We start from the raw sequence: 27,465 nt of genomic DNA on the forward strand, positions 1-27,465 counted from the left end.
TCATTGAAATTCTGCACTGCAGTTGTGCTAAGATCAAGCTTCACAAAGGAAGGAGAACTGGCAACATGCTGCAGTATAAGCCAAGCTCGCCATCTCCACCTCACTGCTTGTAAACACATACATTTTGTCACTTGATTGTATAGTCAGCCTGTCATTTTTCATTTAAAAAGTCCTGTCTTTTTCACACTTATCAGACTAGCTCCAGCAAACACAATTCCTGCAGCATTGAGAGCATAAAATAAACCGGCATTATTAGAGAAGGTACCGTACAATGTCTATACATACCTTCAGTTTGTGTATATGGAGTTCTAATGTGTTCTAGGAGACATAAATTACATTTCTCTGGTGCTTTGGAATACCCCTCTGGGCCCAAATACAGTGCTGTGACACTTGCCCAATTTGTGGAGCCAGGGGGACATGCCTAACCACCTCAATACTGGGCACTTACACCCCCTTCCTGCCCAAGCCAATTTTCAGCTTTCAGCGCTGTCGCTGTTTAAATGACAATTGTGCGGTCATGCTATGCTGTACCCAAACAGATTTTTTTTCATTTTGTTCCCACAAATAGAGCTTTCTTTTGGTCATATTTGATCACCTCTGATTTTTATTTTTTGCTGAATAAATAAAAAAATACCTAAAGTTTTGAAGGAAATAACATTTTGTAAATAAGTATGTTTTTTCCTTAACTGATGGGCAATGATAAGGCGGTATTCGAAGGGGAAAACACTGCGCTATGCTAAACCAACACAGAAAAAAGATTTTAAAGCAGCTGCCAACACTTCAAACGAACAAAGTTCAACAAATATAAAATAACAAATAGTGTAGCACTAAATTTATGTAGCAAAATTGTATATGAAATATAGTATGATTGTGAAAAAACAAAAACAAAATATGAATATACAAAGATATAACATAAAAGCTGTGAATGCTGAAAACCATTAATGGTTAAATTGGTGAGTCCCAGTGAATAAGTCCACATATATTAGGTAGTGCACAAATGTTGTGGTAGGTATTCCTCACAGGAAAATCAGGGAATCCACAGATCAGGTGAAACCAAGTGTATCAACTTGCCTGAAGTAATATAAAAGATAGGTAGAATACTCTTACCAGAGAAGATGGACTCATCAGTCTTACGACAGTTGAGTCAAAAGCGCTTGGGGTCCAAACATGGAACCAAATGATGGGTTGTAGGTAGTCAGAACGAATGCTGGGGAGACTTCGAAAGTTATGAGCCCATGGTGGACGTCTCTCGAAGCGTCTCTCGGAATATCAAGATCAGGTGTGTCGCATTTGGGGTTCCAACCCCAAATGTGGAAGAGGGTCCACAAAAATATAATAAAGGAAAAAAGAAAGCTCCAAATGGTGCAGGTCAGAGGGTAACCATTGGGTTTTATTTAAAAAGTCATAAAAATAAACAAAAATTATGACATGTGATCACAAAAAAGTACTGCATAAAAGCAATGTGGGGTGCCAGATGCAAGCCCTGATAAGGCGGCACTGATGGCCACTGATAAGGCGGCACCGATGAGGTGGCACTGATGGTCACTGATAGGTGGTACTGATGGGCACTGATATGCAGCACTGATGGGCATTGATAGGCGACACTGATGGGCACTGATGGGTACTGATAGGTGGCACTGTTGGGCACTGATATGCGGCACTGATAGATGGCATTTATAGGCATCCCTGATTTCACTTGCACTGGCAGGCATTTGGGATGGGCACTGATTGGCAGCTGCCTGGGCACTGATAGGCATTTCCCTGGTGGTTCAGGGTGACATACTTGGTGGTCCAGGGTGGTGCCAATCCCTGGTGGTCCAGGGTGGTGCCAATCCCTGGTGGTCCTGGCGGCATCCTGGTGGTCCTGTGCAGGCATCCAAGGGGGGGCTGCACTGATAAACAATCAGCACAGACCCCCCCCCCCCCATCAGGAGAGCAGCTGATTGGCTCTCCTCTACTCGCATCTGTCAGGAAAAAACATTCAACGGCTCTTCCTGTTTACATCGTGATCAGCCATGATTGGACATGGTTGATCACGTGGTAAAGAGCCTCCTTCAGAGGCTCTTTACCGTGATCGGTGTAGTGGTGTGTCGGACTGACACCGATCGCTGTGATGCATGCCCCCAGGGGTGCGCGAGAGCGGTCATCCTGGGAGGACATCATATGATGCCCGCCTAGAAGGAGAAAGTGACACTACACTCTGGTTTAAAAAAAATCTATTAAAAGTATGTATTCTAAACTCAGAAAGTACCTACTATAGCTGTAAACCTCCTTCAAATCTCCATATCCCTTTTTTAGTTTTTGTTACTGTGATCCAACTTGTTAACCCCTTTAGGACATGGTAACACATATATGCCGCATCCAGGAGTTGGGCTTTAAACCTGGGTGCCACATATACACTATATTGCCAAAAGTATTGGGACACCTGCCTTTACACACACATGATCTTTAATGGCATCCCAATCTTAGCCCGTAGGGTTCAATATTGAGTTAGCCCACCCTTTGCAGCTATAACAGCTTCAACTCTTCTGGGAAGGCTGTCCACAAGGTTTAGGAGTGTGTCTGTGGGAATGTTTGACCATTCTTCCAGAAGCGCATTTGTGAGGTCTGGCACTGATATTGGACAAGAAGGCCTGGCTTGCATTCTCCGCTCGAATTCATCACAAAGGTGTTTCTATCGGGTTTAGGTCAGAACTCTGTGCAGGCCAGTCAAGTTCCTCCACCTCAAACTCGCTCATCCATGTCTTAATGGACCTTGCTTTGTGCACATGTTGGAACAGGAAGGGGCCATCCTCAAACTGTTGGGAGCATGAACATTGTCCAAAATGTCTTGGTATGCTGACATCTTAAAAGTTCCCTTTACTGGAACTAATGGGCCAAGCCCAATCCCTGAAAAACCACACACCACATTCCCCCCCTCCACCAAATGATTTGGAGGGGTGGCCCAATACTTTTGGCAATATAGTGTGGAGGAGCGAGTTTGGAGTGGGGAACTTTGGGATGAATTAAAGTGGAGACTGAGAGCCAGGCCTTATAGTCCACATCAGTGCCTGACCTTACAAATGCTCTTCTGGAAGAATGGTCAAACATTCCCATAGACACACTCCTGAACCTTGTGTACAGCCTTCCCAGAAGAGTTGAAGCTGTTATATCCGCAAAGGGTGGCCCAACTCAATATTGAACCCTATGAACTAAGACTGGAATGCCATTAAATGTCATGTGTGTGTGTAAAGGCAGGCGTCCCAATACTTTTAGCAATATAGTGTACGTGTTCTTGTGTTTGTTCCGGGAGTGCACCGCACAGCGCGCTGCCAGCACAGAGATTGGCTTCTCTCTGAGAACCCCAGGTCTCAAACTAATGATCAAGATCTGGGACTGGCAGTTCCTGCTCACCTGATTGTTGAAACAGCCACTGACTGGCTATCACAGTGATCAATCACTGTGCAGCTCATCCATGTGTTTTGTTTCTCTTCTGAATGGAGAGAAACATATATTGTATCTTGTCAGGGGAGAAAGATGGAAACAAACAAATGTGTGTAAAAGGTAAATCATAAAATGAAAAAAAAAAAAAGCTAGATCAAGGTTTGATATAGGTAAGGGTTAGTGTTAGGTTCAAGGTAAAGATCAAAGTTCAAGGGCAGGGTCAAAAGTCAATTCCAGTATATTTTCGATAGGAGTTAAAAAAAAGGCGTTTTTAAATTACTATCAGTGTCAGTGTGTTTTAGGTCGGCAAATAAAAAATAAATACGCACTGTAGTTTCTGGGCCCTACTATGAGTACATACAACATATAATATACACATATGTGGTATAGCTGCAATTGTCAGGAGCAGGAGGATTTTTTTGGGGTTGTTCTTTGGTGGTAAGTTATGGTAATAGCAATAAATATACATCTACATTTAAAAAAAATATTTACTGTACTATTTTGAGCCAGTTTTCCTTTGATAATAAAACAAAAATCAGGAGATATTGATTATCATTTACCACCAAAAGAAAGGCCAGTTTGTCCTGAAAAAAATCAAGGTGTCTAGGCATTAAGGCTTGTTTTCCCCTTAGCAAACAAGCAGGACAAAACTCTGGATAGCCGCACACTGGAAAAAGACTTGAAATCCCATCTTTAATTGAAACAACATGGGTCACAGCAAAACAAGATCAAAAAATCCACAGCAAAAGGAATAAGAGGGTACAGGAAAATACTGACGCGTTTCGCACCGCAATCAGTGCTTACTCATAGCTATCCAGAGTTTTGTCCTGCTTGTTTTCTCATGGTGTGTGTAATGGTCAGCACCTGGGGCTCATCAATAGGAGACAGAGCTTCAGTCCTCGAGGATTACCTTGGAGCGGTGGTTCATCCTTTCTATCAATTGTTTTCCCCTTAGTCATGAATGGGGTTAAAGGGAGTATACATTCCTTCTTGATGGTCTAACTCTATGTAGGAGTGTAGCCATGCTCCCTTGCTCCCTACCAAGATAGACTTGGGACTATGGAATTTGTAGTATGCATGGAGCTTTTCATGTCAACACAGCTTAGGTGCGCTGCTTGCTCCAAACAAACAGTTCCACACAAACATAGGTTTGGGAGCTCACAGAAGATGTTATAAGAAGGCAGAAAAACACAGTAGGAGACAATTTCATGACCAATAGAAAACATGCATGCAGGTACCGTCACACTGCATTCGACCCCAATGTAAGGTAAATGAAAGACAGGCTTCAGATCAGTTCCCAGACCATTGGCCACGCCCCTCTGACATGTTTCGCCCAAATTGAACTTAATTGTACCATTAAGCCCAATGTGGGTGAAACATGTCAGAGGGGTGTGGCCAGTGGGTTGGGATCTGATCTGAAGCCTGTCTTTTGTTTACCTTACATTGGAGTTGAATACAGCGTGCAGTGGAACCTGCATGCCATATTATATTTTTGAGTGAGATATGCTCTGTCTCTGCAAGCAGCTGAATACACAGTGTAAACCTGGGAGACTGATACTGCAGGCTTAGGGTAGTGCTAATCTGTTATGGTATTTACAATAGATTACAGGGCCATTAAGTAGTAGATGTTCATGGATTATTGTTGGAGAATAAGGATATTGTTTAGTGTCAATTTGAAGCTCAATCCCAGCCTAGGCCAAGCACAGTAAAATTAATACCACAGCAGCTCTTTGTTGAGGTAGCCTACATTATGCACATCAGTGCATTATAGTGTGATTTTTTTTAATGGCACCCTAATGAACCTTCACAACTTACCTGCTTTGCAGCACACCACAATACATGGATAATATGCTACCATACATTGTGGTGTGCTGCATCAGAAAAAAAATACTACAAATAATGTTTTTGGTCTTTTTTGATGCTTTAGCAGCCCCTTAGAATGAATGTGCTTACATTAACGCAATAAACCAAAGTGAACCAATGTAAATGGACTCTGAAAATAAAAGCAGCTCCAGCTCCTATTCTCAGCTGATCTTCGGTGCTGTCTCTCACAAATTCAGGAATGCAGTTGTGCTCCTCCTCCAGGTTGAAGGAAACCTAGTGTCATTCAACTAACTTGCTGTGAGCCCAGGTTGTTGAGTCTCCACCCTCTGTCATGGAATCACAGGATAATGCTACAGCATTTGGGATCTGTTACCCTACTTTTTGACTTGCTTATTCATTTATGGCAGGGGTCTCCAAACTTTCTAAACAAAGGGCCAGTTTACTGTCCTTCAAACTTAAGGGGGCCGGAATGTGGCCAGCAGGGGTAGAAGATGTCCTGGTGTCACTGGAAGTAAGCAATTTCCCTTCTTTAGTATCAGTGGGAGAAATAGTGCCCCATTGTTGGTATCAGTGGGGGAATAGTGCCCCACCATTGGTGTCAGTGGGAGGAATGGTGTCCCATCATTGGTGTCAATGGGAAGAATGGTATCCCATCATTGGTGTCAATGGAAGAAATAGTGTCCCATCATTGTTGTCAATAGGAAGAATGGTGTCAGCGGGAGGAATGGTGTCCCATCATTGGTGTCAATGGGGGGAATGGTGTCCCATCAGTGGTGTCAATGGAAGGTATGCTGTCTCATCGTTGGTGTCAATGAGAGGAATGGTGTCCTATCATTGTTGTCAATGGAAAAAATAATGTCTCAACGATGGTGTCAATGAAAGGAATGGTGTCCCATCATTGTTGTAAATGGGAAGAATGGTGTCTCATCATTGGTGTCAATGGGAGGAATGGTGTCCCATCATTGGTGTCAATGGGAGGAATGGTGTCCCATCATTGGTATCAATGGGAGAAATGGTGTTCCATCATTGGTGTCAGTGGGAGGAAAGGTGTCCCATCATTGGCATCAGTGGAAAAAAGTGTCTGATCATTGGTGTCAATGAGAGGAATAGTGCCCCGTTGTTTGTGAGTTTATCACTTTTTGAGGTGTGTTCAGTTTTCCACATACCTTGTTGAAGACATTTGCACTTTTCAGATGAAGTTGTTTCTGGAGTACTTTATTGATCTTATTGTTCCTTGGATTGCTCATGTCATTTTTATGGACATGATTCTTTATAATGTCCAGATATTAGTGGTGTATACACCGTTTATTTACTACCAGAACAGGTAATATTGTTTAAGATGTGCATAGAGCAGGGGTTATATCGCTATGTGTTTTTGTTTCTGTAGATCCCAAGCTATGTAAAACCAGCTCTATATTTATCTATAGATCTGTTTTGTGAGTAATTCTTTCATCAGTAACACTCGGAGTGTTTCAACATTTTTAAAAGATAATGTAGCATCCTCGCCCTAAAACATATTTTTAATTTGCTACATTGTAGTGGGGGGGGGGGGGGGGGGGATTTGCACCTGTGTCAAGCCACTACAGGGAATGTGTGTGGCACATCTAACATTAGAAAATATTATAGATTTTTATTTTAGGAATTGCTGGCTGATCTTGCTAAGACAGCTGTGATCGGTCCTGCAGCATGCCATAGTGCAGTGTCAGCATCTTCTCTATGAACATAAACCACATGCTGTGAGTGAACCCTCCTTTCTGTCTGCTGCGCTGCTCCCTCCCACTTGCTGCTGTTTCTTGGTAGCTGATCCCTTCAGTATTTCATAGATTGCATTCCTCTTAAGGTCATGTATCAGTTGTTCTATACTAATTATTTTATCGTTCTTGATTTGTTTTAATTATACAATAGTAAAAAAAAAAATTCTGTTACATTTTTAAAAATCTATGAGTCTTGTATATTATAAAAATGTACAGTGTGATCGAGGTGATCATGTGGTGTTCAACATTGTGTTGGTTCCTAAAGAGTTAGCTCACCTTACTTTTGCCAAAAAAATCTCCCTTTGTATTACAGAGTCTTCAATACATTAACGTTCCATGCTCCATTTGGTAAGAGAATGCTTACTTTTCTTAATCAAACATCTCAGGGCACAGAGGGCTCAGATATTCATGGCTACTTTATGTTGCCACTTTCACATGAATTGATGCTGGCCAAGAAAGACAGGAATCCCTGCCCAGGCATAACCCCTCCCTGCTCCATTAAGCCTCAGTTTTGTTCTAGTGTCTTTGGGTGATGGATGTGCCTTCTCTTGGAACCTTTCTGAGTTATTCCCTTGTAATTCCACCTGAATCAGGACATTTTATTGCCATACTTGTATCTTTTTCCTAAACATGGTAAGGAAAATGTACTTTACTCTGTGAATGTTGTTTAAGCTTTCGAGTTCAAGCTGAAGTCTACTGCTTCTTTTTTGACAGTCGGATTCTCCGTTTCTTCTGCCTGAGGGCTCTTGTAATGGTCTTAGGGTCTTATAAGTGTCAGGCTGCCTCCCGAACCAATATATTTTTATGTGGATTCCTCAGCTTATTCCTCATACCTGTGGTATCAAGGTTAAGGTTCCCCTTTTCACGTTCAAGGCCAGTTTCACCAGCAGTGTCAGTGCTTCCTTGGCCATTTAGCAACAAACTTCTGTTGTTTAAGTCTGTAAGCCCTTGTACACACGGTCGGACATTCCGACGGAAAATGTCCGATCGGACCATGTTATCGGATAATCTGACCGTGTGTGGGCTCCATCAGACTGTTTCCGTCGGAATATCCGACCGACAAAGTTTTAGAGCTGAGCTATAAAATTTTCAGACAACATGGTCCGATGGGACTTTGTCCTATCGTTTGTAGAGAATTCTGATCGGACAAAGTGCCACGCATGCTCAGATCAAATACCTAGACCAAAGATATTGGCTACTAGCCTGAACGTAGTCCCGTCGTAACGAAATAATGTCACCACGTTCTGAACGATCGGATTTTCCGACAACTTTGTCCGACCGTGTATATACGACACAAGTTGCGGACAAAATCCGTTGGACAAAATCCTACGGATTTTGTTGTCGGAATGTCCGACCATGTGTACAAGGGCTTAGGCTTCTACCTGGTCCTCTCTTCACACATTTACTAAGTTTTATCAGGTCGATGTTTACACCTCTGTGGATGCCAGTTTGTAGTGGGGTTCCCCCCTGTTCTGTTTTTGGATTTTGGGAATGCTGGCCTTGTTTCTGTATTGCACACCCATCATGTTCAGTGATTCAGGACATCTGAAGTGGTCATGAATGTCTTTGCTCTCTGTGTCCTGAAATGTATGATTCCGATTTTTGAATTACCTGTAAAATACTTTGTTCGGCGTACATCACAAGGCACAGAGATTTCTGCTGTCTTGACGGTTCCTTGTTGCTTGCTACAAAACTGAGGTTTAGCTGAGCTGGGAAGGGTTATGCCTGGGCATGGGTCCCTGCCTTTTTTGTGACCAATGTCCATTCCCCTGAAGGTGGCTGTATAACTTAAATAGTCATGAATATCTAAATCCTCTGTGTCCTGTGAGGTACTCCAAGAAAAGGATTTTACAGGTATACCAAGTTTCGAAATTTCAGATGCTCATTACAGTATGTCCTGCGGGTGGTCAGACAGACATTGGATGTGCAGCCCTAGAAACTCACAAATGAGCACCTAGCTTAGTTCACTACATACACATGTGCAGTCTGTTCTCTTTCACTCATGTAGTATGCTAGGATGGAGCAGACTGTGCATGCATGGGTTGAGAACAAAGCCAAATTCTTGTTTGCAAGATTCTGGGTGTGCACATCCAACGCACACCCCGTCTTTTCCTCAGGGGTGGAAAAATTTAATGAGCACCTGAAAAACATTTAAATTATTTACAAAAAGGAGCACAGCATGGTAATGTATTGAGGACTCTGTATTGCATAGGGAGGTTTTTGGTAACAGTCAGTAGAAGTGAACTCAGCCTTTAAAGAAAATCTCATGAAGCCAAGCATGTGTCAGAAGGCTCTTATGAAAGCAACCGTTCTCTGACTCTTGAGATGCATACTAATATTTGCAGTGAATTCAAATATATTCACTGAGCATGAGTCACTAAAACTGCAAATAATTAAATTACAGCAAAAGTGGACTTATTGATTGCAACCAATCAGATTTTTCACTTGATTAGAAATCTCACACATGATTGGTTACTATTGACAACTGCCATCTGTTTCAGCTTTCTATACTCCAGCTTTTAGAGGTTTGCATCACTAAATCACAGCCACAGAACGACTATGTGATACATGGGTCTTGGAATGAGTGAATCCGCTCTTTTTTCTTTGTGATACAGTCCCTTTAGTATTAATTCAGGAAGAGCAATGCGGTGCTATAACCCATAGGAACCAGTAATACATGTATAACAATGCAGTGTTGCTAGGATTAAGCAGAGCTTCACTCTCTCAATCATTATTGATTATTTTTAATCCTTATGTTACTAACATTAGTAAATAGATAGAAAAGTATATTTTTGACTTTTTTTTCAGTTACTTTCTGGTTTTCAGCTCTAAGCAAATTATGTCATACATCCCAGGAGTGTTCAGAAGAGGAGAAAGAGTTTTCTGAGCTAAGCACACCCTTCTGCCTGAGCTAAGGGAAGATTGATTCCAGGAACTAAATGCTACATTAATCATCTGCCCCTACTCCATATGGCCATGGACAGAAATATGAGGGCGTGTTTTTCAATGTGATTTCTCAGCAAAATAAAGCACAGAGACGTGGATAGAGGGGGGAGTTTGCTTTAAATATCATAAATTAATTTATTTGCGTTTTTGGTATGTGGTGCTCAGATGCAGTGTAGTTCAATTTTAAAGAAAGGCTGGCTTGATGGTTTTATTGATGTACATTAAAAACTAAATTGATCCTGGCAGAGTTTATGGGCATAGGAAGACAGACCCGTGTAAGTCCAAACTTACAAAAAACAGGGTTACTCTCTTCATCAGGGAATTAAAATGAAGGTAAGTACCGTATATGTTTCTCTAGTCAGGAAAAAGTATACGAGACAAAGCATGTTAACTTTAAAGCGGAGGTCCACCCTAAAGTGGACATTCCGCTCATTGGAATCCTCCCCCCCTCCGGCACCACAATTGGCACCTTTCAAGGGGGGAGGGGGGTGCAGGTACCTGTACAGTACAGGTATCTGCACCCACTTCCTGGATAGCTGTCTGCGGAAAGGGGCGTAGATTACGCCCCTTTCCGAAAGTCCCCCGCTGCCTGTTGGGAAACACACGGATCCCAGAGGCAGCGGGACCATCCTTATTGCGCAGCGCGACTCGCGCATGCACAGTAGGGAACTGGGAAATGAAGCCGAAAGGCTCCACTTCCTGATTCCCATACCCAAGATGGCGGCGGCAGCACCCGAGAGACGATCGAGAGATCGGCTTCAGGTGCCGACATCGCGGGCGCGCTGGACAGGTAAGTGTCACTATTTTAAAAGTCAGCAGCTGCAGTATTTGTAGCTGCTGGCTTTTAAAAAAAAAAAAAAAAACGCGCACTCCCGGCGGACTCCCGTTTAAAAAGACATCACAGGGTGCCTTCTACACAGTGGACGCTTGTATTTTTTTTGTTGAATACAGGTAATCTTGTGCTCCCTGTCCGATCACGTACTGTATGTTGTCAACTGGTTAGTTAAATCAGCTGCCCATATTTCCTATGTTTGTAAAATAAATATTAACAATAGCATGTGACTACTGAAAATCAAATCATTTGGTGGGTTTAGGTAAACACAAATGCTATTGTATTTTTTAATGTTGATGCACTGTGTATAGCACCAGCATCTTCCATGGTGACATACTTGATCTATAACAATAACATTAAATTCAACACACGTACATAAAACAATAGCAATTAAAACCTTGCCTACAGGAGCTTACAGTCTTAAATGAGAAGGGATAGATATAGCAACACTTGTGTTGTAGGAACAGTTAAAGGAGTCACCCAGGAATATTGTGTTGTGTTGGACCAAATAATATATCTTTCTGAGAAGATTAGTTTTATTGGTGCCTTAAAAGGCATGAAAGGATTAGAAACTAATTTACAAATTACAGCCTTGTTACAGTTTTGTAACTTTAACCTAATAACTATGCACAGACATGGACACCAGTGCCGTAAAAGTACAGGTACATCTGACCACCACCATTAAAGGAAAAAAAGCCATCAGATCAGTCCAACACACCCAAGAGTTCTCTAGTGTCTGTGGTTAAATCTAGAGATCTTAGTAATTGATTCCGGGTTTATTCCCTTTCCAGTTCTTCATATTTTACTATCTAGCAGCCAGTTGAATGCATGTTTTCACCTTTGCTCTGTTTTTTTTCTTTCTACAGATATGGACTGGAGGGCTGGAGACAATGGATGTAGATGGTTGAAGTCACAGGTGAGACTGCATTCACAATTATGTAATAATAATAAAGGCCAGTTTACACCACATGCAGTCCAGTGCGTTTTTTTTCTGCATCAAAAACATATGGAAAGCAGGTTATATGGTTTTCAATGTCATAGTTCACACCAGTGCGTTTAGTTCCAGTGCGTTCCAGTTCCAGAAAAAAAAGTAGAACATGCTTTTTTTTCTGGACTGGACTGGACTGTACTGGAACGCTGTAAAAAGCATCGCAAATGCACCGGAACGCACCTAAATGCACCAAAAATGCACTGGAACACATCAAAAACGTGCATGCAGAAAAGCACCTGGAACGCATCCGGACTGCGTTTCTATGGTGTGAACTGGCCCTAATAATAATTACAATTAATGCATTATGTGTAACATCCCTCGTCCTATTGAATTATCAAAAAGGGCTTAACAGCATAGTGTAATACTTTGTAACAGTGGTGGTGGTGGGGGGGGGGGGGGGGGGTGGGGGTCTGAGTTTTTTTTATTTTATTTTATTTTATTAGAAACCAAAGTTTATTGAGTTATTTCTTTTTGTACAGAAGAGTTGTGCCAGGAAATTGTATATTGTAATGTGCGTAATGAATATAATCACACAGCTCAATAAACTACATAAAAAAAAAATTCAAAAACAACATAAATATAACTGGTATTGCTGGTGTCAGTTATTTCCATACACGTTGAAGACCATATATAGTGTACATTTGCATATTGATAATACAGAATCAAAAGTTAGATTGCACAAGCATAAAATGTGTCAAACAGAATTATGGGGTGCAGGTTGTAGATGATTTTAGCCATCTATCCCAAATTTTATTATATTTGGTTGGGCACCCTCTATTCGTGTAAACCACTTTTTTGTAAGGTAGTGTGTTGTTGATTTCGGCAAGCCAAGCCGACAGCGTAGGGGCTACTGCCTAAATCCATTTGCGAGCTATTATATTTCTTGCTATATGCAACGTTTCATGTAAGAAATGACGTGTAAAGTTATCTATTTCATCTTCAGGGAATAAGCCCAACAGGCATTGTTTGGGATCCAGCGATACTGGCAAACCCATTTGCTCGTGCAAAAATTGGACCACCTTTGACCAGTATCCCTGGAACCGAGGGCACTGCCAGAGGATGTGATCAAAGGTGCCAACAGAAATCAGGCACCTGGGGCACCTATTGCTGCGAGAAGGGCAAAATTTAGCTAGGCGTTGTGGCGTCAGATATGCCCTGTGAGTAATGTAAGTTTGTATAAGTCTGTCAGACATTTTGGGGATACCAGCTTGGGAGTCTCTAACACTTCACCCCAGTTCTCATTCTCCAGTTCACCCACCTCATCTACCCATTTCTGTTTAATGGAGTATGCTAATTTGGTTGTAGATGGTGTGGTGAGCATATTATAGAAGAGGGGTATAAGCTGACGTGGTTCTTCCCGATAAATCACCTCAAGTACATCTAAGGAAGATAAAGTGGGATACGTATCTGTAAACTGAGTGTGGAGGGCATGGCGTACCTGAAAAAAGCAAAAGAGCATATAATTTGGAAGATTAAATTCTGCTTTCAACTAGTCAAAAGTTTTAATTTCTCCAATATGGAGTACATGTGATAGTAAGCATATACCCCGAGATATCCAGGTGGAGGTGTCAGGTACCCGGAGGAGCTCCGGAAGGAGTTTATTATACCATAGTGGGGTGTTATCGTGAAACAGGGCAATCCATTCTGGAGGTCACCAGGTCTCAAATCCTCTTGTGCTAAAATGAGAGTTCAGAGCGATGAGGAGATATGGAGCCCTTTGGCCCTCTCGGTACATCACAAAAGGGATGTGGGAGTCTGTCTGATTTGTCTATGTGATAGACATGGGAAAGTTGTGCAGCCAGGTAATAGGTCACAAAATCTGGGACTGCAAGGCCCCTTAATGTCGTCGGGCACTGTAGAGCCTTCTATGAGAGTTTGTTTGGCCCCCATATGAAGGATTGTAGAAGTGTATCCATAATTTAAAAATATTTGAAGGGGAATTATGTTGGGGAATGCCATATGACGTATAGGATTTTAGGTAAAAGTATAATTTTGATTAGGCCTATGCGTCCCATGACCCCACACCGGTAATCTTGCCCACGTTTGGATCTTAGACTTAATGAGTGGAATTAGGGGTTCCACATTTAAGGGAATGAAGTCAGCCAGTGACTTGGAGTTCTGTATGCCCAAGTGTTTAAGAATGCTTACTCTTACTAGGGGTAGACTGGTCTGCTCTCTCGATGGGGGGAATATATCAATGGGAAGGATTTGGGACTTGTCCCAATTCATTTTAAGTCCTGAGAACCTACCAAAGTTCTCGATAATCTGTAGGGCCGCCTGGAGGGAGGGGCCTGAGTCCGAGAGATACAGTAGCATGTCATCGGTGTAAAGCCCCACCTTCTCCTCCACTAAACCAGATATTAGCCCATGAATATCCGGGTGTTCCCTAAGTGCTACTGTCAGGGGTTCCACTGCCAGTGCATACAGTAGGGGTGAGATGGGGCATCCATGCTGTGTCTCCCGTCAAAGTGGAAAGACGGCAGAGGTCCATCCATTAGCCACCACCCTAGCCTGAGGAGCGATTCAGTTTGCATTGTGCGCTATACAAGTATTTCATTCATTCATTCATTCATTCATCGTATAGTATAGTGAGCAATTTGACAAAGTTGGGACCAAACCCGAAACATCATAGACAATGCCACAGATACTGCCACTCAACTGAGTCAAGTGCTTTGGCTGCGTCGAGAGAGACAACCACTCTAGATCCTATGTGCTGGTGAGAGGCCTGAACGTTCATGAAAAGACATCTAGTATTCAAGGATGTGTTTTTTGCTGGCATGAAGCCTGTTTGGCCAGGATGTATGAGGGAAAGAATAACCTTATTTAGACGTAGGGCTAGGACTTTTGCTAGTATTTTGATGTCTGTTTGTAGGAACGAGATAGGCCTATACGACTCGGGTAGGTGAGGGTCCTTGCGAAGGAGATGTCACTTATTTATCCTCCATTTCAGATAACTGCGTGGTAGCTTGGGTATAGGTTAACTTAACTAAATATGGATATGCATTTGGTGAGGGGCATTCTAGCATTTTTTTTGAATGCTTCCTATATGGTCAATGGGGTGGACGTGTTGGTATTATTTTGAAAGAAGAACCCCCATTACAGGACTAACCTATCTGTGTCAGGGAGTATGGTTAACCAGAAGAATCCAGTTCTGAGGGGGGGGGGGGGGGTGTTGTCATAGGATGTCAGTTCAATCCAGTAAGAGGAATGGTCAGACAGTAGTCTGGGGCCAAATCCAGCATTGTGCAGTCTGGGGATTAAGGTACTGGATATCCACACATGGTCTATTCGGGACATGACAGAGTGTGAGCTAGAGAAACAGGAGTAGGCTTGGCACTTGGGATAAAGGTGGTGTCAGATGTCTACTAAGTCAAAGTTCATCATTAGGGGGCTGAACCTAGTGCCATGATCCAGCATGGGTGGTTGTGAGCCCTGTCCCAGATGGTCAAGGGAGGGATTGGCAAACATATTAAAGTCTCCCAACCATATTGCCGACGCAGCAGGGTATTTGGCCATGAGTGAGAATCCCTCACTAAGAATGGTGAAATCAAAGGGAGGGGGGATATACCAGGCCAGTATCAATATAGGGTTACCTGCTATTTTAGCATGTAAAAATATATATCTGCCCTGGGGATCCAATATCACAGATTGAAGTTCAAAGGGCACTGACTTGGCCACAAGCACTGAGATGCCCCTGGAATATGAGGTATGGGTGGCATGGTATGCCCAGCCAATCCAGGTGCGCCGCAGCACCCGCTGCAGATATCTGTGTACATGCGTCTCCACCAACACAATCACGTCTGCCCTTTGGCTTTTAAGGAAGGAAAATACTGCAGTATGCTTCAGTTTATCACCCAACCCATGGACATTCCATGTTAGAAATTTTAACATAACCATAAACAAATCGTGATGTAGTATTTGGACCGAGTGGACCCGCGCACCTCTATATGGTATTGGTATTGTAGTATGCCCATGCAAATGTACCCATGAGTCAATACAACATTAGACAGCAACACATCAATGGTCATAGAATGGTCATTGTGCAAAGAACATGTATAATAGACACCAGAAACTTAAATATTAGTGGTAACAAAACCCTAACCCTCCCAGCTCTGCATATACACCAATCGTCCGAGCAAGTCCCAAAAAAAAGTGCCAGACTTGTAGGAGTATCATGGTGGACGTCAGTTCAGTGCCCACATATAGCGGGACACCAGCTGGGGTAGCTTACCTAAGATCATGGGAAGTGTAGTTATTTGGGGGGGGGTGCTTCCTCCAACGATCTTCTGGGTGGGGGGGGGGGGGGTGCGAAAGAAAACCTCTCAGTATTACTGCCTGCAGTGAGACCCTGGTGACTCATTGGTAGTGTGCAGCAATAAAGGTGGGGAAATTGACCGCAGTGTAGCTCCGAGTTTGCGGGCAGTATTATGACAAAAGATAGTCCCATAATGAATGAGAGCAGTGATCTGGCCTGGGCATTAGCATGTTCAGTGTTATTAAAGAGGGCTGCACTAACGGGGGACATAAATGAAACTCAAGCCAAAAGGGACAGTCTGAATATGGATGCAACTCCCTATGAGTATGTCAGGGGCCCAGGGCCATAATCAAAGTGGGATGGTGGGTTAGAGGGAGATACAAATCCATATAGTACTCACGGCTTGATCTGGTCAAGCCAGTAGCTGGCAGCTCTTGGTTCCTCAAAGAAGTGGACCCTGTCTTCTCCAACGACTCAGGTGGGCCGGGAACAGCATGGGGTATTTCAGATGGCGAACTTGCAGGCACCTCTTGATGTCTGTGAATTGGCCGTGTTGTCGCTGTACCTCTGCAGAGAAGTTAGGAAAGGCCATGATCTGATGGTTGTGCAAGAGTATGTTGCCCTTCTCCCTGGATAATCCGAGTATGGCATTGCGGTCCTTATAGTTAAGGAATTTGGCAATAAAGACTCCTGGGGGTGCTCCATGGGGTGATTTCTTTGCAGGCATCTGGTGTGTGCGTTCCACAACAAATGATTGTGAGAAGACCTCACGCCCATAAGCTGTGAATAACAGCTCCTCTAAGAAGGTAGCTGGGTTGTTGCCCTCTGTGCCTTCAGGGAGACCTATGAATCGCAGGTTGTTCCTCCGCATGCAGTTTTCAAGGTCATCCTAATTCTGTTGGAGTTGGACAATGAGGCGGCTCACCTGGTCAGACAACTCCTGTAATGGAGGGATGGCATCCTCTACCAGGCCCAGGTGCTGCTCTGATTCCCTGACTTGCTTGAGTAAAGAGATATCAATCTTTATCTCTTCTATCCTGGTGGTGAGGGATGTTTGGCATGCAGCAGTTTCTTCCAGGATCTCACTCTTGTCAGCTGCGTGCGCCGCAGATGAGGAGGATGGGGAGCCGCCATCTTGGGCCTGTGTCTGTCCATCCTGATGGCGGTATTTCTCGAGTTTAGCAGCCGTTTCAGCCGTTCTGCGTGGTGGCGACATATCTCCACTAAGCACCGAGACTATGGCAGTGTAATATCGGGTTGGTAGTTCTGTTTTCTGGGGTCAGGATCATAGAATAAAGGTACCGCCGGCGAAGCTCAGCTCAGACACGTATAATCGCATGCAGGTCCAGGCCAGGCCCCCCTCCCTCTACCATAGTTAACATCAGTACCACTAACCAGATGAAGTCCAACTCACATGTGGAAAGTATTACTCTAGATTGTTTGGTATTTTGGTTTATTAAATGGGGTTTGAAATAGTGTTTGTAATAGCGTTTGAGTCCACTTTAATAGGCCATATAACATATTTTTTTCTCCAAGATCATATATTGTATCCAGTTAAATATTGTCAATATATATTACTCGTAAAACAAATAATTTTACTAACTTGTGACTTTTTTAAAACATTCTTTAATTTCTAAATACGGCTTTATTACATGGTTGTAGTGTGAGAAGGTATGTTTTTTGAAGATACCGAGAATTGTGAAAAATGTACTGGATATGAATAGTGGTTTGTATATTGCATTTAATATACAATGCAATCAGCTTTTAGCTCTGGGGAAATACATAGCAGTGAAGCGGTGCCCTAGTGTTACAAAGCCTGTGAAGTTTAGAAAAATGTGTGGACAGAGGCTGACAAATGGATGCTAGTGCACCAGGGGGTAGCTACCAAATTGCTCAAAATGTTCATTCTTTCGTTTGAGAAAAAACTAAGTCATAGCTATCCCAGGATACCTGTTCAAACTCAGGTGATAATAAATTGCAGGCAGAATCGGTGCAATTCTGCCCACGATCCCAAATCACAGCAACACATGGGATGCACATTTGGGCACCATTAATCCTAAATGGCACCCCAAATGCGGAGCAATTTCACTGCAATTGGCTCTCGACAAATGAGTATGTAAAAACGCTACTAACACAGAAACAAAATTTGATGCTTGAGCTCTTTGCAGTGACAAATGCACATAGGGCAGCCCCTTTAAGTGAATGAGCTGCCCTGTGCATGATGCAGGGAATCATGTGACAGACGCCCACAGAAAATCACAAATGAGAACGAGTTCCTGCTACGCAAAGTGTGAACAGGGCAGAAGTAACTTCTTGCTTTACAGTTTCTTCTTCCTGATATAGTTATCATTTTGTGAAGCTGTAGCCAGTAAACATCATATGATTTTAAGATTTCCAACATTTAAATTGTGATTGTGCATGCAGGGACATTCTCATCAGCAGTGAATTTAATTATGTCACAAATTTCAAATTTGTCAGATTGTTAATGTACACTATATTGCGAAAAGTATTAGGATGCCTGCCTTTACACGCACCTGAACTTTAATGGCATCCCAATCTTAGTCCGTAGGGTTCAATATTGGGTTGGCCCATCCTTTGCAGCTGTAACAGCTTCAACTCTTCTGGGAAGGCTGTCCATAAGGGTTAGGAGTGTGTCTATAGGAATGTTTGAACAAACTCGCTCATCTGTGTCTTTGTGGATGTTGCTTTGTGTGCTTGTGCAAATCATTTGGTGGAGGGGGGATTATGGTGTGGGGTTGTTTTTCAGGGGTTGGCTTGGCCCCTTAGTTCCAGTGAAGGACAATTTCATGCTCCTAACTTTGTGGAGACAGTTTGGGGATGGCCCCTTCCTGTTTCAACATGACTGCCCACCAGTGCACAAAGCAAGGTCCATAAAGACATGGATGAGTGACAATGCTTTGTGTGCTGGTGCAAATCATTTGGTGGAGGGGAGATTATGGTGTGGGGTTGTTTTTCAGGGGTTGGCTTGGCCCTTTAGTTCCAGTGAAGGACAATTTCATGCTCCTAACTTTGTGGTGACAGTTTGGGAATGGCCCCTTCCTGTTCTAAGATGAACGCCCACCAGTGCACAAAGCAAGGTCCATAAAGACATGGATGAGCGAGTTTGGGTTGGAGGAACTCGAGTGACTTCCACAGAGTCCTGATCTCAACCCGATAGAACACCTTTTGGGAAGATTATAGTGGAGACTGTGAGCCAGGCCTTTTCATCAACATCAGTGCCTGACCTCACAAATATGCTTCTGGGAGAATAGTCAAACATTCCCATAGACACACTCATAAACCTTGTGGACAGCCTTCCCAGAAGAGTTGAAGCTGTTATAGCTGCAACTGGTGGGCCAACTCAATATTGAACCCTACAGACTTAGCCTTTGTACACACGGTCGGACATTCCGACAACCGAATCCATCGGATTTTGTCCGACGGATCTTGTCCGAAACTGTTGCATACACACGGTCGGACAAAGTTGTCGGAAAATCCGATCTTTCAGAATGTGACGTAATTTCGTTACGATGGGACTACGTTCAGGCTAGTAGCCAATAGCTTTGATGTAGGAATTTGATCTGAGCATGCGTGGCACTTTGTCCGATCGGAATTCTCTACACATGATCGGAGTATGTCCGATCGGAGCAGTTTGTCGGAAAATATTTCCAGCAAGTTGGAAAATTTGGTCCGACGGGTATTCCGACGGAAACAGTCCGATGCATACCACACAATCCATTATTTGGATTCAAAAGGGAGTGGAGCTACAGCCAGCATTAAGAGGTGTGTTTAGGGGACAACAGGGTCATCCATCAGAACAGCACAAAGTGCTATATGTGCTTGGTCCCCTAGGGAGTTAAATTTAAAAAAGATTTACTGATAATTCTCCTTTAACTCTAAAGATGGGATTCACATAGACAATACATACTGCCTATATCATTTTTGATGCTTCATGCCTTTTTTTGTTTTTCTTAAAGGGCTTCCACCAGAGCAGAACTTTGTGCGTCCTGGAATCCTAACCTAACAGGAGTTCCAACATTCAACCATGATGGCTTTTTGTTGAAAGTAGTGAAGTCAGAGACGCTTAAAACAAGAATGGCGAAAAAAGGGCGCAACAAGGGTGAGAAGCCCGAAGCCCTAATACTTGCTCTTCAAGCTGCAAATGAAGATCTCAGGACTAAATTAACAGACATTCAAATTGAGCTACACCAGGAGAAATCCAAGGTATGAAACCCCAAACCAGAGGGCAAGCCTACAGGTGGTAGACATACTGACAGATGCTCTGATATGGTCCTTGGCACTCTAACAGCTGCCAGATACTTGAAGCCAATAATATTTTATGATACCCTGTAATGCAGACTTTTCGACAGCAAAGGTCTGAAGGAACGAATCCGTCGGACAATTCTACTGCGTGTGCTTTATCGGACCTTTGCTGTCAAAAAATCAGACGGACTTTAGATTTAGAACATGTTTCAAATCTTTCCGACGGACTTGAGTCCGGTCAAAAAATCAGTTTGTCTGTATACTATTCCGACGGAAGAAAACAGACGCTAGGGCAGCTATTGGCTACTGGCTATGAACTTCCTTATTCTAGTCTGGTTGTACTGTACTTCATCATGGTCAAATCCCTTGGACTTTGGTGTGATTGTGTGTAGATAAATCTGAATTGATGGAAGTCCGTCAAAAGACAGTCAAAAGTCAGTCGAAAAGTCAGACGAAATTCAGTCCGTCGAAAAATCGGACGAAATTCAGTCCGTCGAAAAGTCCGGTTATGTGTACACGGCATTAGGGCTTCTCCAGCAGAGTCTGGCAGAGTAGCTTTCCCTCTGGTATACAGTGCCTTGCGAAAGTATTCGGCCCCCTTGAACTTTTCAACCTTTTGCCACATTTCAGGCTTCAAACATAAAGATATAAATTTTTTATTTTTTGTGATGAATCATCAACAAGTGGGACACAATTGTGTAGTGGAACGAAATCTATTGGATTTTTGAAACTTTTTTAACTAATAAAAAAATGAAAAGCGGGGCGTGCAAAATTATTCGGCCCCCTTGCGTTTGTAGAGCCACCTTTTGCTGCGATTACAGCTGCAAGTCACTTGGGGTATGTCTCTATCAGTTTTGCACATCGAGAGACTGAAATTATTGCCCATTCTTCCTTGCAAAACAGCTCGAGCTCAGTGAGGTTGGATGAAGAGCGTTTGTGAACAGCAGTTTTCAGCTCTTTCTACAGATTCTCGATTGGATTCAGGTCTGGACTTTGACTTAGCCATTCTAACACCTGGATACATTTGTGAACCATTCCTTTGTAGATTTTGCTGTATGTTTGGGATCATTGTCTTGTTGGAAGATAAATCTCCGTCCCAGTTTCAGGTCTTTTGCAGACTCCAACAGGTTTTCATCCAGAATGGTCCTGTATTTGGCTGCATCCACCTTTCCCTCAATTTTAACCATATTCCCTGTCCCTGCTGAAGAAAGGCAGGCCCAAACCATGATGCTGCCACCACCATGTTTGACAGTGGGGATGGTGTGTTGAGGGTGATGAGCTGTGTTGCTTTTACGCCAAACATATCGTTTTGCATTGTGGGCAAAAAGTTCGATTTTGGTTTCATCTGACCAGAGCACCTTCTTCCACATGTTTGGTGTGTCTCCCAGGTGGCTTGTGGCAAACTTTAGACGAGACTTTTTATGGATATCTTTGAGAAATGGCTTTCTTCTTGCCACTCTTCCATAAAGGCCAGATTTGTGCAGTGTACGACTGATTGTTGTCCTATGGACAGACTCTCCCACCTCAGCTGTAGTTCTCTGCAGTTCATCCAGAGTGATCATGGGCCTCTTGGCTGCATCTCTGATCAGTCTTCTCCTTGTCTGAGCTGAAAGTTTAGAGGGACAGCCAGGTCTTGGTAGATTTGAAGTGGTCTGATACTCCTTCCATTTCAAAATGATCGCCTGCACAGTGCTCCTTGGGATGTTTAAAGCTTGGGAAATCTTTTTGTATCCAAATCCGGCTTTAAACTTCTCCACAACAGTATTACGGACCTGACTGGTGTGTTCCTTGGTCTTCATGATGCTCTCTGCGCTTTCAACAGAACCCTGAGACTATCACAGAGCAGGTGCATTTATACAGAGACTTGATTACACACAGGTGGATTCTATTTATCACCATCAGTCATTTAGGACAACATTGGATCATTCAGAGATCCTCGCTGAACTTCTGGAGTGAGTTTGCTGCACTGAAAGTAAAGGGGCCGAATAATTTTGCACGCACCACTTTTTAGTTTTTTATTTGCTAAAAAAGTTTAAAATATCCAATAGATTTCGTTCCACTTCACAATTGTGTCCCACTTGTTGGTGATTCTTCACAAAAAATTAAAATGTTATATCTTTATGTTTGAAGTCTGAAATGTGGCAAAAGGTTGAAAAGTTCAAGGGGGCCGAATACTTTCGCAAGGCACTGTAGAGAAAATAAGAGTGAACACTGCACGATCTTAGCTGGTTAAACTAATGATAATTATTGTACTTGGCTGCATATGAACCTTTTTTTTTTCGTAATTAAGAGGTAATGTTGATTCTTGAGCGTGTCCTCTTAGTGCCTGCCTACCAAATGATGGAAGTTGAAGAAATCTATTGTGCTCATGGATATAAGCATTACAAAAGATGTGATTTTTTGTATTTTTCTAATACACAATAGTCCACAATCCTTTTTTAAGAAATAAATCACTGTTCTTTTCAATAATTATGGGCCTGAAGGTTAATAAAAAAAACTGTAAATCTGTAATTTTATTGAATGGGGTAGTCTTTCATGTCTGCTAAAATATATTATGAATACATAAAGCTTATATTTCAGTGTTTCTACACTATACAGTATAAAAAAATATATATAAACTGGGTCTTTGTTTAGGTTTCTTCCCCTTAATGTTGTAAAAAAACACATCCCTACTCATTCAAGTTTCCTTTAGGAAAGGTGGTATGTTCCTGTTTTAGATAAATGATAAGCACTGCCTCTCCCAGCAATAATTTTTTGCTACAATAACAAGCAAAGCAGACTTGTAGGTTTGTGCCACAATTATGGAACGACACCAGGCGATTTCAACCTCTTTCAAATAACTTTCAATTGTCAATGTGATCTAATGGACTAAGTCAAACCTGTCACCAACAGCTTCAGCCATTTCACTTAAGAGAAACTGTTGGTAGGTTGGCTTGATCCATTTACTTGTTTTTTTGCAATCAAGAGCTGGTTAAAATTGGTTGAAATTGCCTCGCAATTGTGCAAGTATAAGATCAGCATAGGCCTTCAGGTGCTAACTTTCATGTGACTGATTTATTTTATGATGATGTGCCTAATTCTAGGTTAGTAAACCTATAATAATGTATTGGAAAGAAGATAATGGCAGTAATCCATTAAAGAGAGTAACACGGCATGATTGATGAGTTTAATACAGGCTAATGTTGATTACTGTCTGGATATAATCGATTGTTGCACTTTGTTGTCAAATGTAGAGCAATCAGTAAAGAACATTCAGGTAAAATGAGAGAATTATGTAAGCTGCCATTGCTGAACTTTCATTTTACAAAAACATTAATTGCCTGGCTGCCATACTGATACATTGACTTAAAAGCAGCACACCCGCATTCCCTTTAAAACACACTGCAGTTGTGATCTGCAGCAGGTGTCAATATTAAGTTAATGCTATCACAAATGCAAGTCCCAAATGTAATTCAATCGTCCAGATCGAATGGTACAGAAGTACTATGTGATCCGGTTGCAGTGAGTTTCCAAAAGTAGTGCATGCGCTATTTTTGGTGCAGTGCGATTTCAACCCATTCAAAATTAAGGGGCTGAAATTGCACTGCACAGAACTGCATGTAAATGCTGTGCGTTCCTATGCGATTCTGGGTGTGAACCGTCCTTAATACCTGACCTAGAACAAGTGTAGAAATAAGGAATTTTGACAAACATTTACCGCATGTTTGTCATTTTTCACACCTGTGTGTATGAGGCCTAAAAAGCGTGCACCTGTACACAGGTGGGCAACATAAATTTTTGGAAAGAGACCAGCAAATGCAGCCCCCATACTTCCGTCATGACAGGTGAACACAGAGAAAGCTCAATGAAACAAATAACGATTGTACCTACGATGCAAGATTGAGACACACTAAATGTAATGTATAGGCTCCTTAATGATGCTTTTTTATTTCCTTTGCCAAAATTTGACTTTATTGTTATTCTTCAATGTCTATACTGTAATTGTATTCTTAAATAACGTTACCCTTCCCGGATTTTATTCAGGTGTCTAGGCTTGAAAGGGAGAAAAATCAAGAGAGTAAAAGGATAAAGGAGCAGGAACAACACAAACACACTGCAACTGTTTCTGAACTGAAAGCCAAGCTGCATGAAGAGAAGATGAAGGAGCTCCAGGCAGTAAGGGAGAACTTAATCAAACAGCATGAGCAGGAGATGTCTCGAATGGTTAAATTAAAAGAGGCAGAGATCCTGCGACTAAAGTCTGCTGTTAATGCCCTTCGAGATGGCAGCAGTGACAAAGTAAGGACAGCTCTGAGCACGGAGGCGCGAGAAGAAGCCAGAAAAGTGTTTGACTCTGAGCGCCTCAAGCTCTTACAGGAGATCACGGAGCTAAAATCTGCTAAGAAACAAATAGATGAGGCTCTGAATAATATGATCCAGGCTGACAAAATCAAGGCTGGGGATTTGAGGAGCGAGCATCAGTCCCATCAGGAGGCTATTACAAAGTTTAAATGGGAAAGTGAAAGGGACATTCGTAGATTGGTGAGACTGGACTTTTTACTTATTTAATACCACTATTTGTACAGTATTTAGATATTTTTTTATCTAGCTACAGTCTGCTAATTAAAATGGTGTTTTAAAGACTTCACCAGTCTTTCTAAAGGCCTTCCTGTCATAATACACCAGAGATCTTCCTGTCATAATACACCAGAGATCTTCCTGTCAATGTTCCTGACTCTGTTCCTGTCTATCTGGGAGTTGCAGGTGTTCCTGTCTACTTTGCATGTTGGGGCTTCTGCTGTTGCAATTCCTGAATTATAAAATAAATAAAAAATCTAGCAGGGAATGTGGGAACCCCTTGTAATAGCCACAGCAGCTATGCCAACTTGAGAACTTGAGTGCAAAGATCTCATTATTAGTACACAAGGTATACATGTTGTCAGATGGTTTAACTGCCCAGTACCTTTCAAAACCTGAACCAGTGGCGGCCCGTCCATATGGGGCGCAGGGGCACTCCCCCTCCCAAACCATGCCCCGGCTCCTAATCTACATGCGGCCAGACGTATGGATTCCAATGGGGTTTCTTTTTTTTTTTTTAGAAGCACATGATTAGAGCCTGAGGCTCTAATTGCTTTAAAAAAAAAAAGAGTACTGTGCCCTGAGCCCACCCAGTTGTGTGACAATAGCAAATTATTACAGGCATACCCCACTTTTAAATACACAATGGGGTTTATTTACTAAAGCTGGAAAGTGCAAAATCAGGCTCACTTCTGCATAGAAACCAATGAGCTTCTAACCTCAGCTTGTTCAATTAAGCTTTGGTAATAAAACCTGGAAGCTCATTGGTTTCTATGTAGAAATGAGCCCGATTTTGCACTTTCCAGCTTTAGTAAATAAACCCCATTGTGTACTTAAAAGTGGGGTATGCCTGTATTATCATCCTGATTCTCCTCCCAGCCAATCAGGAAGTGGGTCCTGAGACCCATCACCTGATTGGCCGAGATTAGAAGCAATCCTATTGGCCGCCGATGAGGAAGAGGGAGTAAGCGCAGGGGAAGCGGCCGCGCTGCCCGCGACCTAGATGGGGTAAGTGTGGGGCTGGGGACAAACCGGGGGGGTGTGACCCGACTGATGGATTGCTGCCCCCCCCAAAACATATACCACCAGCCGCCACTGCTGAAATCTGTTTTTGTGTGAACTGGACAGGACAATTTGTCCATTTCCACAAACCCTTCTCTTTAACCTCCCTGGCGGTATGATTATTTCGGATTTTAGGTGCTAAAAGCGGTACCATTATTTTGCATGAAAATTTGGCGTTTTATATTGTAGTCCTGCAATTCTTAGGAATAACTCTCTTAAATCTGTCCAAACCAGAGTCTAGCAGACATCCCGGGTATGATAAAGTTTGAACAATTAAATCATAAATTATAATATAATAAATAATTATAAATAATTGTACCAAATAATAATATAACAATAATAAAAATTATTCAATAATGTAATCAAATCAAAAACACTGAAATTTGCTCAGTTGCAGAATTGTCACTGTCATTACTTTTCAGTATTTGATGACGGATCTCCCCACAAATCGCTATCGCTCAATTCTGCGAGTGATTCCAATTTATTATCGCTGTTTTCTAGCTGGTCTAAAATCATTTTTGATGTACAGTGACAGTTTTGGTTGCTATGGGCAATCTCCAGTTTCCAGGCATAAAGAACAGTTTTTATTATATAAAACTGCATGCAGGACACTGGGCAGACCACTAGGGACAACGGGGATGTGAAATATTTACATACAGCAATGTAATCTGTAAGATTACATTATACTGTATGTATACTGTTTGTTTCACTTTTTGAATTTGGCGCCGATCTCCGTGCCCGTGCGTCGCAACGCTCGCAGGGCACGGAGATCGGCGGTGTGATGCATCGAGCGAGACACGGCTCGCTCGTACAGCGGGGAGACAACGCTGGATCCGAGGGAGAAGGTAAGTAAACCTCCTCCTGGATCCAGCGAGGCAGTCCCGAGTCTGGCTCGGGGATACCGCTCTTGGTATAAAAAATCCACCCCGAGTCAGACTCGGGAATACCGTCAGGGGGGTTAAAGTAATACAATATTTGTATCACACAATATATACATTTTGGATTGATTATTTTGACAATAATCTGCAAATGCGTCCAGATAATATCAGAAAAGTGGAACTTCTGCTGATCTGCTTCCTCCCTCCTCCGGTGCCATTTGTTTTTGAAAAGTTTGGCCCCCTACTTCCCTGCTGACTTTGCAGACTCCATGGACAGATGTGTGTCTATATATTAAAAGTCAGCAGCCACAGTATTTGTAGCTGCCGGCTTTTATTTTTTATTTTTCCCCAAGCGGAACAATGCTTTAAGTGCAGTTTATATGCCTGCCCAATACACTACGTGATTCACCATAATCCCAACCGTGTCTGAGTACTTCCGGTACTATTACATTATACCACATATTGTATACCACATACCTACATGGTATAAGAAAATTAATATTGCTAACATGCTATATATACATTATATATATATATATATATATATATATATATATATATATATATATATATATATATATACATATACACACAGACCTGCCATATGACCACCCACCTAATATTTAGAAGGTCCCCCTTTTTTTGCCAGCAAATCAGCCCTGACCTGTCAAGGCATGGAC

At 42.4% G+C, this 27,465-nt stretch overlaps 1 protein-coding gene across 5 annotated transcripts in view; it reads left to right on the forward strand.

Annotated features, from left to right (window-relative positions):
• Window positions 1-27,465, forward strand: part of JAKMIP2 (janus kinase and microtubule interacting protein 2) — a 189,614-nt gene that overhangs the window by 70,801 nt on the left and 91,348 nt on the right. For all 5 annotated transcript variants that reach the window (XM_077472953.1, XM_077472954.1, XM_077472951.1 and 2 more), the window contains 3 exons: window positions 11,646-11,695; window positions 20,003-20,249; window positions 24,312-24,809. In XM_077472953.1, coding sequence (XP_077329079.1) covers window positions 20,121-20,249; window positions 24,312-24,809 — 627 coding nt within the window. In that variant the 5' untranslated portion in view covers window positions 11,646-11,695; window positions 20,003-20,120. The remainder of the gene's footprint in view (window positions 1-11,645; window positions 11,696-20,002; window positions 20,250-24,311; window positions 24,810-27,465) is intronic.

Source organism: Lithobates pipiens, unplaced genomic scaffold (genome assembly GCF_037356315.1).
Source record: "Lithobates pipiens isolate NorthernLeopardFrog02 unplaced genomic scaffold, aLitPip1_a1.2 Scaffold_8, whole genome shotgun sequence".
Classification (NCBI taxonomy): Eukaryota; Metazoa; Chordata; class Amphibia; order Anura; family Ranidae; genus Lithobates; species Lithobates pipiens.